The following is a 13,904-nucleotide window of genomic DNA, read 5'->3' as shown; positions in this document are numbered from 1 at the left end:
CTTATGGTGTCACTTTCCCATATGAGAAGACTATTACTATACACCATACATTATAGTCGGGGGCCTGGCACACACTTTGCACTAGGGCCCATCAGCTTCTAGTTATGCCACTGCCTGAAAGGGCTCTGTCTTTGTCCTCTTAAGGACATTGGTAGATTACACATGGCTCACCAATACGTATGCTTGTTACCACTCTCACCTCTAGCGACCACCTATACTGGTCTTGTACTAAGTCCATTCTCAGGTTAATCCAACCCTCCCCAACCCTTTACCCTCCTCCCACATTCACTTGTTCACTTTGTTTAACACAGTAGCTGGCTAGGCATCACCGTGAAACCACTTTATGAGATCCCCCTGCGAGGGGCCAATGTTGTGCCATGACCTATTGTAAGCCACTATTATGCTTGTAATTCAATAAAATTTTGTTGCAACTTAACAAGTTAGGTCACAGCAACCTCTGTCAACTCCCTAGAGATGAATGGAGAACGGACATGCCCGGCTGTCTCCACTCATCTTGGGATGCAACGAGGGGTCAGATGGAGGTACCACGGGCCCCATTAGACCGCCATTCTCATGGTCGGTGGGGACCCCCACGATCAGCAAGTTAGGCCCTATGCTGTGCATAGTGTCTAATTTGTTTAGTGTGAAAATCCCTTTAACCGGGAAGAGCTTGGAGCACATCCCGATCTTCAGTGGTTGACTTTTTGCAATATACAGGCAGTAGAAGAGAAAATATAGTCCAGTGATCCTGCTTCACTCTCATGCAGGGCCGGCGTTAGGGGGCAGCAAGCTGGGCATTTGCCCAGGGCCCCCAGTCCTAAAGGGGCCCCATGCATGTGAACTCTTGTAGGCAGAGGATGTATTGGTCTTTTAATACCCCTTGGTTGAATGCCCGGTTGAAGGTGCTTATCATCTTCCTGTCTAGTTATCTATCTCCTATAGCAGTGATGGCGAACCATCTAGAGACCGAGTGCCCAAACTGCAACCAATATCCACTTATTTACCGTGAAGTGCCAATGTGGCATTTTAAGCAGTAACTTATTGCTGCCTGTTCTTCCACATCTTTCAATCGTATCAACCACCTGAGGCCACCAATACAGTTGAAAGAAGGAACGCAAATGCAGACTCTGGTTGTAACTTTTCTACAGGGTCTCTCTGTAGATAAAGAATGGTGGGTCCAGTAGGATGGCCTCCAAAGATATTGCAGTTCTTTTTCGCTTTTCCCGCAGTTCCAAACAGACAATGAAATGTTGTGCTGAGAGCTGCATCTCTTAAGTTGCCTGGGACTGGAGGTGGATTAGGTCCTATTTGGTGAACTCTGCCTGGACCCATGGTCTGAGTGCCCAAAGAAAGGGCTCTGAGTGCCACCTCTGGCACCCGTGTCATAGGTTCGCCATCACTGTCCTATAGTTTGTCTATTTCCTATCTATATAGCTGTTTATCCAGCCCTGGTTACCTACAGTGAGCCCCTCCATTCTTCATGTCATCTTGGGCGGAGGCTACAATGATAATCCAAATTTTCTCTCCTTCTTTCATTGTATTGGTGTCCTCAGGACGCTTATACGATTTAAAGCTGAGGCAGAGCAGTTAAAAAGAAGCTACTGCTTAAATAACTGTTACCCTTTACGATAAAAGGTTCACCATCACTGACCTATAGCATACTGAGAAAAAACGGATGTACGAATAACCCCTGAGGTTATCGTCGCCCTATGACATATTCAGAGAGTATTTATAAAGAAAAGTCCATAGAAGGAATTAAAAATACAGCTCCATGGTGCTGAGAGAAATAATTAGTGAAGTGTAGATGATCGCATAATGTCAGTGCTGTGATGAGGAGTTAGGTGTGAACAGATCCTTGCAGAGGGTGATGCGTTTCCTAGCCGCCTGTGCACACATGACATCAGCGGCGGGGAGGATCCAGGCGGCGGATTACCCGTTAGTGAGGAGCCGCAGCAGTGGTGGGGATAGCCCTGACTATAGACGAGCTGCAGCCAGGACCGCTCCGTGTGGATGAGCAGCAGCAGGACCCTCCTCCTCCTCCTCCACGTGCTCCGCTCTATGGACGCCCGGGAAGTAGTGATGCGCCGAGGGTGCGTGTGCCGGGCAGTGTGAGCAGGATGCTGGCAGCCCCCAGGACCCTTCTCCGGGCCGCTCCGCCCTCTCACGCCCCCTAGCTGCGGCGCTCTCCGGGCTGCTGTGAAGCCTCTAAGGTGCCTGCGCTCCTGTTGCTTCCCCTGCAAGCGCCGCAAGCCCCGGCGGGTGATGGAGCAGCTGCCGGGCTCAGAGACTCAGCCCTCCGGCTCCTCCTTCCAGGCCCGGCTCTTCAGGAACTTACAGCTCGGGAGATCCAAGAAGAGCGCCCAGCCGAGAGGAGCGGAGCCCCGCCGCAGTGCAGGGACCCCGGGCCCGTCACCCCCCGCCGCCCGGAGGAGAGAGCAGGACGGCTACATGGAGGAGGTGGTGCCCGGCATCATCCGCTGGAGCGGCCTGAAGAGGAGGAAGCAGGCGCTGGACCGGGTCTTCTCCTCCTCACAGCCCAATCTCTGCTGCTCCGGTGTGGAGTCCATCCCCTCTAGCGCCCCCTGCAGCAGCCCCGGGAGCATCGCCAATACCCCCGAGCCCGGCTCCACTCTGCGCCGCCTGAGGGATCACCTCCTGCCCCACAGCAAGAGCCCGGGGGCGGCCAAGGACAGGGAGGGCGACCCCCAGCAGCTTGCAGCGGCCAGAGGGCACCAGCTGTCCCACCAGAAGAGCTCGTCCCTGCCCGGGACCGCCTGCATAGAGACCCTGCTGCAGGGCTCCAGCACCACGGACAGCGGCAGGACAGTGAGTAGCACAGCTGGGGGGTCGTTACTGTGTGCCAGGGGCAGTGACCTGATGCTCTCTGCTAGATGTGTGTGATCACTGCACCAGCTCTGCTCCAATGGTACAGAAAGTTTATGGCAGCCGAGGATGTGACTGAGCTCTGCTTCACTGCTTCCCCAGATGTGTCCTCTGTGTGCAGCAGATCCCCCAGTCATCTACCTGGAGAATGGATAATCCTGGGGATATCCTGCATTCAGATACATCATATCCTCATCCCCTGTATAATACTGGGGATATCCTAATCCAAATACATCATATCCTCACCCCCTGTATAATCCTGGGGATATCCTAATCCACATACATCATATCCTCATCCCCTTATATCACTGGGGATATCCTATATCCAGATACATCATATCCTCACCCCCTGTATAATCCTGGGGATATCCTAATCCAGATACATCATATCCTCTCCCCCTGTATAATCCTGGGGATATCCTAATCCAGATACATCATATCCTCATCCCCTTATATTACTGGGGATATCCTATATCCAGATACATCATATCCTCACCCCCTGTATAATCCTGGGGATATCCTAATCCAGATACATCATATCCTCTCCCCCTGTATAATCCTGGGGATATCCTAATCCAGATACATCATATCCTCATCCCCTGTATAATCCTGGGGATATCCTAATCCACATACATCATATCCTCACCCCCTGTATCCTAATCCAGATACATCATATCATCATCCCCTGTATAATCCTGGGGATATCCTAATCCAGATACATCATATCCTCATCCCCTGTATAATACTAGGGATATCCTAATCCAGATACATCATATCATCATCCCCTTATATTACTGGGGATATCCTATATCCAGATACATCATATCCTAATCCCCTGTATAATACTAGGGATATCCTAATCCAGATACATCGTATCCTCATCCCCTGTATAATCCTGGGGATATCCTAATCCAGATACATCATATCCTCATCCCCTGTATAATACTAGGGATATCCTAATCCAGATACATCATATCCTCATCCCCTGTATAATCCTGGGGATATCCAAGTCCAGATACATCATATCCTCATCCCCTGTATAATCCTGGGGATATCCTAATCCAGATACATCATATCCTCATCCCCTGTATAATCCTGGGGATATCCTAATCCAGATACATCATATCCTCACCCCCTGTATAATCCTGGGGATATCCTGCATCCAGATACATCATATCCTCATCCCCTGTATAATCCTGGGGATATCCTAATCCAGATACATCATATCCTCATCCCCTGTATAATACTAGGGATATCCTAATCCCGATAAATCATATCCTCATCCCCTGTATAATCCTGGGGATATCCTGCATCCAGATACATCGTTCAGAAGAATTAATTGGAATATCGGAAAGGAAAATTATTCCAAGTTGATCACCATGGAGCACGATTGGGCACAACATCTTAAACATACATCTTTCCCTTTCCGATTGCACGTTTTGTACCGTTATTTTATGCCAGAATTGCAGCAGATGCCAAATATCTATAATTTTAATCTGTAAAATCTATATTTTGCCCAGGTTACAGTTCCCATATGTGTTATCAATACTACAGGTTACCTACAAGTGAGGTTTTACAAGGGTTTTTCTTATCTCAGGCACTCATAGCATATCCATAAGGACCCACATCTGTAACAGTAATGGAGGTCAGGGACCCCTGACATGAAGGAGGCGCCCCTGGCATGGCTCTCTCTATTCTCTTGTGTGGGAATCCATGCCTAGCTGTAGAAGTATCAAACATACTATCCAATATAAAATATACAAAATCTGAAAATGAAAATATAAGTGTCTTGTGTAAGTATCAAAAATATATTTAAGACCTAATGGGCCTAGCACTGTGTACCAATAGTAATCTGGTTGTATGCTCTTTATACGTATTCACTTGTAAGTTGTAGATCCATTCACTGTAGAGATGGGCAGGGGAGGCCTAAATTACTGTAGTCCTGTACTTCCTCCCTGCTGCAGGAGAACCTTGCAATATGACTATAGGTGTAACATCCTATTTATCAAATTTTGTGAGTATTGTACATTTCTGGAACATTTTTAGGGTAAATATATTCCTTGTGCAAAAGGAAGACTCATAAGAAGCGCTAAGAAAGAGGATTTTGCTGCACAAATGTCTTTGAAGGCAGATGCTGATGTGTGGCCTCGTGCAGGATAGTCATAAGCTCATGTGCTTTCTCGGAAATTGATATCCATTGTATAACTCTACTGATGAACCGCTATTAATGTGGCTTTTGAAACTTTTTGTTATTTGTTGCGACTGATGAGAGAGTTTTTACACTTTCTTCTCAGTTCTGTACCCCATAGGCTTATTGCTAAGATGAGATCTGCAAAAGGTCTGTGTCCTGATGTCAGCAAAGCTTTATGTTCATGTATGAGGATAATGGTACATTCTCACATTCAGAATACTTTGCATCCAGTTCTGTAACCAAATCTGTATCAATATCTAAAAACGTGTTTCATGGTAGTTCGCTTGGGGATTTTGTTGTAGCTTTTAGAGGTCAGTTAAACCTTCAACTGACTGCAGCGCTTTACAGCTCATGAGGTACATATAGAAACACAAAATAAGACGTTACCCAGTAATAACATGGTCCGGTGGGACAATGGGAATCAGGACCTATTCAGTCTACGTTTTGCAACAGAACCTTTGTAATATCTGTCTAATGTCTAAAATTTCTGCAGCATGTACATGAGATTTTCCGGAATCTGCAGGGAAATTCCACACACATTCTGGACTGTGCGCCTCTACCTGTATGTCAGTAAAAGGGGTTTTTTTCCTGTGTTCTAAAATGTTTGATATGGAATAAATTGCACAAGATTAATAGAACCTTTGAAAGTCCATGGTACACCGGTCCCCACTAGTCTCTGCTTACTTGCTTGTAGCATTGATGTGACTCGATGTATATGGCAGTATATTGGCTGCGGCAGTCACATGGGTAGACAGGTGCGCCATTCCTATAGGACTGTCAGGGATTACAGTAGCAGTGGTACTGGATTGTATAGGTAGGAATTAGTTTATCTGCTCTTCATGTCAGGCAGTTTCTGTTGCCCTATCGCAGTGGTGGCGAACCTATGGCACGGGTGCCAAAGGTTGCAATCAGAGCCCTCTATATGGGCACCCTTGCCATCACTCCAGGGCAGGGTTTGCCAGACAGGAGTGAAGGCCTCTTGCATTCCCAGGCAGCCCAGGAGCCTAGAAGGAAGCTACAATCATAACCCAAACTTGTTCTCCTTATTTCTACTGTATTGGTGTCCTCAGGTGCCTTTACAATTTAAACCTGTGAAAGAGCAGGGAGTCATAAGTTACTGCTTAAATTGTCGCATTGGCACTTTGCATAAAATATGTGGGGTTTGGTTGTAGTTTAGGCAGTTGGTGTCTAAAAGATTTGCCATCACTGCCCTATCGGAAGAATAATATTGCAGAATAAGGTATGGTCCTGATGACCCCACCTAAGTGCTGTGACAATTCTCCTTATAGCAGGCTGATATTTGCTGCCAAAGAAGGAAGAAGTCACCACATGGCTACTTGGAGAGTAGCTCCCAGAGGCCCACAACTTAATGCGTACACTACCTTCATGGCTTTTCCCTCCTACCCAAATTTTAGAAGACCACCAATAGTTTACACCATAGTAAGGAGATGGACCACTGGTTGAACTATAATAATATGGTTCCATTCCTTGAGGAGTATTTCATGATTTTATTAATGATGACCTTCAGTACATTATACATAAGTATTGGTAATCAATATCAGATCAATGGGGACTCATTCCATTAAAGGAGACACAAACCAGCTCTGTAAACTGTGTAGCACCCAGAAATGGTACTGCAGGATTAGACCCATTCAATTGTATGAGCTACTTACCTTCTCATGTGTACTAGTTCCAGTGTATTATAGCTCCTGAAAACATATACAATTCAGGGCTGCCTCACTGATCTTGTCCTGCTTGTCTATCCTGAGGACAGACCCCACCAACATGGAAGCCATGGAGTCCCCATTTGCTTGACCTGTTTGGCTCCTTTACCAGCGGAGATGAGTTTTACACTAGATAATTCTTCACTGTAAGAGTTTGATGATTGTTGTCCATAGGAAACAGCAATGGTAATATATGTCTCTTTCTATATGCTGAATATTAGAGCCGGATATCAGCAATTCTCTGATAGTTACACCATATGAGCTACAATTTCAATTACTGATATGTAGAAAAACATGAAAGCTCTGATTCCTGGAGCCACTGAATTACAAGTGACAGGGCTGCTGGGTGACTGCCAAAAAGACAGAAGGAGATTAATTATTAGAGTCACAGATACTCGCTGTTTGTTCTTGCATTTCGGTCACCACCCGCGTAACTATCCAAATCTGATTCTTCTTCATAAAACCAAAAAGCCTCCACCTTCTCTTGTTATTGTGATTATGTCCTTGAAATTGTAACAGTTGCAGGGCGCCAATTGCTTGTTTCTACTACGGACTGCAGTCAGTCCTGTCACCGCCTTGATATTTATTCAGTATGTGATAGTGTCTGGTCTAATATTAGGCAATAATTATGTATTCAATAAAAATATCACACATGGACTATAAAAGACTACATACATAACATAGTTATGTAAAATAGCCAAATAAACAAAAATAAATGTATACTTACCTCCTCCAGCACTCCCATTCTCCCACAGCGCCACATGTCACTGTAGGTCTCTGTATATTTACAGAGGCCGTCTCTGACTAGTGCCACGCCTGCTACACCCTGGAACTGTTGCTATAGCAGAGGCAAGGCAGTGGTTGGATGCGTCGGTGTGTGGAAGTGGTCGGTGGCATGCCGTGTGGCGCTGGTCAGATGTAGCTGACGTATTGCAGTTGTCGGCTGGTAGGGTTGGGTGGCAGTGGTAAGATGTAGCAGGCATGTGGCAGTGGTCAGATGTAGCAGGCATGTGGCAGTGGTCAGATGTAGCAGGCATGTGGCAGTGGTCAGATGTAGCAGGCATGTGGCAGTGGACGGATAGGATGGCGTGCAGCAGTGGTCGGATGTAGCAGGCATGTGGCAGTGGTCAGATGTAGCAGGCATGTGGCAGTGGTCAGATGTAGCAGGCATGTGGCAGTGGTCAGATGTAGCAGGCATGTGGCAGTGGTCAGACGTAGCAGGCATGTGGCAGTGGTCAGATGTAGCATTCATGTGGCAGTGGTCAGATGTAGCAGGCATGTGGCAGTGGTCAGATGTAGCAGGCATGTGGCAGTGGTCAGACGTAGCAGGCATGTGGCAGTGGTCAGATGTAGCAGGCATGTGGCAGTGGTCAGATGTAGCAGGCATGTGGCAGTGGTCAGACGTAGAAGGCATGTGGCAGTGGTCGGATAGGATGGCGTGCAGCAGTGGTCGGATGTAGCAGGCATGTGGCAGTGGTCAGATGTAGCAGGCATGTGGCAGTGGTCAGATGTAGCAGGCATGTGGCAGTGGTCAGATGTAGCAGGCATGTGGCAGTGGTCAGATGTAGCAGGCATGTGGCAGTGGTCAGATTTAGCAGGCATGTGGCAGTGGTCAGATGTAGCATGCATGTGGCAGTGGTCAGATGTAGCAGGCATGTGGCAGTGGTCGGGTGGGATGGCGTGCAGCAGTGGTCAGCAGTGGGAGGCTAGCAATGATGAGCAGTTCCACGGAGAATGAAAGTGGCGAGGGAAACGAGTATACGTTTAATAACTTATAGTAATATTACTTATAGTATAAGTTTATTAACTATGGTAAGAATAAGTAATAACATTTTTTCTTATCAATACTGATCAATTATCTTATCTTATCAATATCAAATGAGGTGATTCACACAAACTTTGTAAAGTTTTTAGTGTACAAACTATTCTAGCAGGGGTGTAACTAGGAGAGGCTCGACCCCATAGCAGACTTAAAAGTATACATATTACACTCATATATACACACATTTACATACCTACAGTTCTACACTCGTACACAAACATTTATACAGTCTTACACACATATACAGCATATACACATCAAATATACACACATTTACAGTGCCATATACAGACATACACTCTTAGGCTACATTCAGACGATGTATGCCCGCTGTACCGTAGTACGGCGGGCATACATCGGCGCTGTGGAGAGGAGCAGGGGATGAGCGCAGCTCACCCCCGCCCCTCTCCATAGGAAGATACAGTGCACGGCGACGTATCACGTAGGACATGTCCTATCTTTCTACGGGCTACGGAGCGGTATGGTGCCGCATGTATACGGCACCATACCGCTCCCGTACAGGGCCGTGAGCCCATAGAAGTTTATGGGGGGCGTATATATCGGCCGTATATATACGTCCCCCATACATGTGTGTGAATGCAGCCTTACACACATATAGAGCATACACACATCAAATATACACACACACAGTGCCATATACAGACATACAGCATATGTACACACATACAATATATACACACCATATACAGTAATAACTTAATTTTTTTTACTTAATCCTGACGCAACTTTTCATAATCCTCTGCAGTGTATACCTATTGTATATTTTATACGATTTCTGTGTACAACTTTTGATATTGTCCACATCATTAATAGAATGTGACAAATGAAGCAGATCAAGTATAGAAATGTCTTTTTCTTTATTGATTATTTTTTATCCATGTATGGCGCTAGGTCACCAATTTTTTTTTTAGAAAACCAGTTTTTTTGATACCCCGTCATAAGATGTCCCTTGGCCACCTATTGTCCATGTAGGGAACTGCAGCCTGTCAAGGGTTTCTGCAGCATATGACTATATGGTGTATAATTGGTTTCATGTTTCATTACTTCTACTTCTGACCTGATATAATTCAGATAAGATCTAGCTATAGGCAAAATGTGTACGAGGGCTGATAGCAGTGGCAAATATATGACATCTAATAGGACAGATTGTAATGCAAGTCATATGGTACCTTAGTATTGACGCGTCATAAGATTCCCAGCAGAACAGGACATTGATTTTTGCCTGATGTATACTGTATTGACTTTTCTGCAGATCTCTGGAGAATAATCTAATATTCTAGAAAGCAAAGATAAAGCATAGAAAATACACTGCGAATGATGAGCCTTGTCTTATAGTGCCAATAGGAAGCAATGAATTCATTACACATGTACAGTATGTAGATATACTATATTACTGTAATATTCAGGGGTTGGTGATGGAGTGTTATATAAGGGAATATTGTATTGTTTAACCCTTTCCAGAAGATTGATCTAGGACCGGTAAATAACTCGAGGGTCTGGATGAGGATAAAAGACTAAATATAATCCGTCCCTGACTGTTCATACAATATATCCCATCACGCTGAGCTTCATTGTAATGTTGCTTTGTTAATGGACTCTTGTTTCGTTTTATCTCCATTATTATGTCCTATTGAGGTTATTGAGGTGCTCCTTCCACATACATTACTGTAATTTACAGCTCCTATATGTGTTGTGTGTAATTGGGAGTGGAAAGGGAATGAATTGACCAGATTTCTAGTTAATAGTTAACAGACACAAGGGATTCTTCTTATGACGCGGCACTGAGTAAAAATAACTTCAGATTACTGACTAAGTTGTGAGCCCACGACTATCCTCTTGAATGCAGTGACGCATCATATCCCTTTTCATATATATATTATACAGTCATGAAGAAAAGATTGTCCTCCCCTGTTGAATTCTATCGTTTTAGCAAGACTTGAAATAAAATCTGGTTCTTAGGAAGATGAGGTACTGTATGCTTGAGTATAAACTGAGTTTTTTAGCACAAAAAATGTGCTGAAAAACCTCACCTCGGCTTATATTCTAGTCAAGAAAAACCCGGTGTACTCACCTTCTGACGACCCCCAGCAGGTCCTCTTCTATACAGCGATGCTCCGACAGCGGCTCCGTGTCCCGGTCCGTCACATGGATCATGACGTCAGCCACTCGCTACACACTATGATGTTAGTGCAGCTGACGTCATGGTGACTGTGACGGACCGGAACGCGGAGCTGATGCCGGAGGTGGGCGTCGGAAGGTGAGTACACTTTTTGTTTTTTTCTTACAGGCATTATATTGGGGGCAGGGACTGCAGGCTATATACTAGGGGGCTGGCAGGCTATATACTACAGGGTGGTGGAAGTTTATATACTAGAGTGGCTGGCAGGCTGTATACTACGGGACGGTGGCAAGCTATATACTACAGGGGGCTGGCAGGCTATATACTACATGGGGCTGGCAGGCTATATACTACAGGGGCTGGCAGGCTATATACTAAAGGGCGGTGGCAGGCTATAAACTAAAGGGGGTGGCAGGGTATATACTACAGGAGCTGCAAGGCTATACGCTGGGGGGCTGGCAGGCAATATAGTCGGGGGCTGGCAGGCTATAAACTACAGGGGGCTGGATGGCTATATACTACAGCCTGCTTTAAAAAAAACTGTTGTGTAAAAAAAAATATATATATATAATATAATTTGCGATGAAATAACAATTGCATATTCGTTTAGATGATTTGCATAAAAAACAAAGAAACTTGTGAATTCCACCTAAAATGGATGCAATTACAACTAGAGCAAATAAATTTTCTCTTCGCTCTGCTTCCCTCTGCAGAGGCAATGCTCTGACAGTAATGAATTTTACCGGCAGTGTCAGAGTAGCTCTGGATTAGTTAAAGAGATGGGCCGGTCTGGCCTATTAACCCCTTATCCCTCAGTTTGCATTCACACGTGGTGTTGAATGCATGAGTTCCAAAAGGCAATGGATCAGCTGAAGAGAGATTTGCCTAATTAAATGGCTGTTAAGATGTGCTTTTACAATAAGCAAGTGTTAACACAATGTTAACATATATGTTAACTGTTGCTTTTTGTAAACGCAAATGTAAACAGCCATTTAATGAGGCAAATCTCTCTTCAGCTGATCCATTGCATTCTGGAACTCATGCGTTCAACGTCACGTGCACCCTTAGGGTGATGCCACACATGGCGTTTTGAACCTGTTTTTGGTCCGTTTTTCAGTTGTCTGATAAAAAACGCATGTGTTTTTTTGAAAAACGCATGCGTTTTTTGAAGACGCTCCGTTTTTGACAGGTTTAACCAATTATCTTAATTAAAACTAGTCAAAACCACATGCGTTTTTAAGCATGCGGTTTTTAAAGGACTGCTTTAAAATGGACCAAAAACGGGTTCAAAACCCCATGTGTGGCATCACCCTCAGGCCATTTTCACATGAGCATGTTTGTTCCTTCAAACTCGCTTCATGTGTCTCCTGGTTTGAGGGTGCGGTCACACTTGTTGTTTGTATTGCATTTGTATTGGGGGTGAGGTGTGGCTCGATCACAAATGGGTTTCCTTTGTAATGCATGTGATTGGTAACCAGCACCTGGTGTCATGCATTTAAAATGCAAAACACGGGTTGCTGGTTACTGATTGCATGTGTTTCAATGGAAAGGCATGTGCAATCGGCCATTTGTAAATGCAATACAAACACCACGTGTGACTGCACCCATACTGTTCGACCTCCTGATCATCTGATTAGAAATCCACGTGTACAATCAGTTTAGCTCCTCAGCTTATGGGCCAGCGTTTTGTCATGCCTTGTACACCAGAAAACTGAAACTTGGTGTTCGGCCAAGTATTGTGACTTTTCACCCCTTACACCACCTACATGTCAAGTGGGTAGGTAGGGATGTCGGGCGGCTTAGAAAACGTGCCTGGGAGCAGAATGTGAGTGGCAGGAGAACATGGCGGCTCTTGATAAAAAAAATCCCTGCCATTGAAACCGGTTTCCGGAGTTAATGGAAGTCCCCAGTTGTGGTGTCCTTACAGCCATCAATGTAAAGGATAGGTGGTAACTATGCAGCCAGTCACATAGATTAATGCCATGGGATGGTATGGATCAGGAGAAGAGCCGCAATTGACGGCAGGTTTGAACTGTTGATATCACAGATTTCTTTCCTTCCAACTTTTGCAGCAAAGGATGACTATGGCAGCCAGGGGCCTAACAATGTCCCCAAGGCTCTCTCCTTCCTAGTGGCAGTGGAACATGTACAGGCAAAGTAATTTTTTAAAACAATGTTTTTATAAATAAGTTATTTAGTGTAAACAAATATATAAATGTGTTATGTCTATAGTTATACTAAAGTGCAGGATGAAATCAACTCATGAAGTGATTCGTAGTACTTGGTGAACGTTGTGGAATTGTTGCTTTTGATACAGCAATTTAATATACTGTATTATACACAAAATGATGTCCTTAAAATGTACAACTTGTTATATGTAAAACACTGAAGAAAAAGTTTAAAGGGGTATTCCAGGAATCAGCATAATTCATATACAAGTGGGCACTCAAAATATAAGCTAATGTGTAATTAGTTGTTATTTAAAACTTTGCTCCCATTAGCAGAAAATGCTGATGACATAGACTGTAATGAAGAATTAAAATGCTACTGCCCTTTAATCAGTCCGTTAATTTCCTCCGCGCGGTCCGTGGCAGGACAGAAGATGGCTGCTGGTCACATGTCCACATCACATGTCCTGCACCTGCCTGGGCAGGGTCATGTGATCACCACTGCGTTTGGCTGTAGTCGGTTGGTTGCAGTGCATCCAGTATGGCCGGTGTTGTGGTGATGGCAGTTACACATCATTACTATGGTAACAGAGCAAGAAAACCTGTTACATCATCACTGGGAGCAGAGCATAAGTGGTAGGAGGAGTTACTGAGAACTAAAGGATCATGGAACTTGTAGTTTCCAGTGGCGGCCATCTTAGTGATAACTCCACCTACTTTAGAGAGGCCATAAATTTTGTAAATCATAAAATCAAATTATTTAAGCTCCATTTTGTTACTAATGACATTGAGTATTGTTGTATTTATTTATTTATATCATCATGGGTTTTTGTGTCAGAAGTTCATATTCCCGGAATACCCCTTTAAGTGTTTTAACTCGCAGAAAATTGGAACAAAAAAACAGGCACAAAAAAATGCTGCGTCATGAAGGCCAAAACTGGAGGCAACGTAGAGGAATTAAAGTGGAAATGAGTTT

At 44.6% G+C, this 13,904-nt stretch overlaps 1 protein-coding gene across 4 annotated transcripts in view; it reads left to right on the top strand.

Moving 5' to 3' along the window:
- The first annotated feature begins 1,930 nt into the window (after positions 1 to 1,930).
- Positions 1,931 to 13,904, top strand: part of MCTP1 (multiple C2 and transmembrane domain containing 1) — a 486,374-nt gene continuing 474,400 nt past the window's right edge. For 2 of the 4 annotated variants that reach the window (XM_072139695.1, XM_072139689.1), the window contains exon 1: positions 1,931 to 2,826. In XM_072139695.1, coding sequence (XP_071995796.1) covers positions 2,263 to 2,826 — 564 coding nt within the window. In that variant the 5' untranslated portion in view covers positions 1,931 to 2,262. The remainder of the gene's footprint in view (positions 2,827 to 13,904) is intronic. The other 2 variants (XM_072139702.1, XM_072139697.1) reach the window with 1 other exon arrangement.

The sequence above is a fragment of the Engystomops pustulosus genome, chromosome 1, assembly GCF_040894005.1.
Source record: "Engystomops pustulosus chromosome 1, aEngPut4.maternal, whole genome shotgun sequence".
NCBI lineage: Eukaryota > Metazoa > Chordata > Amphibia > Anura > Leptodactylidae > Engystomops > Engystomops pustulosus.
Note: the sequence above shows the minus strand (reverse complement) of the source record. Positions and strands in the feature narration are given on the sequence as shown.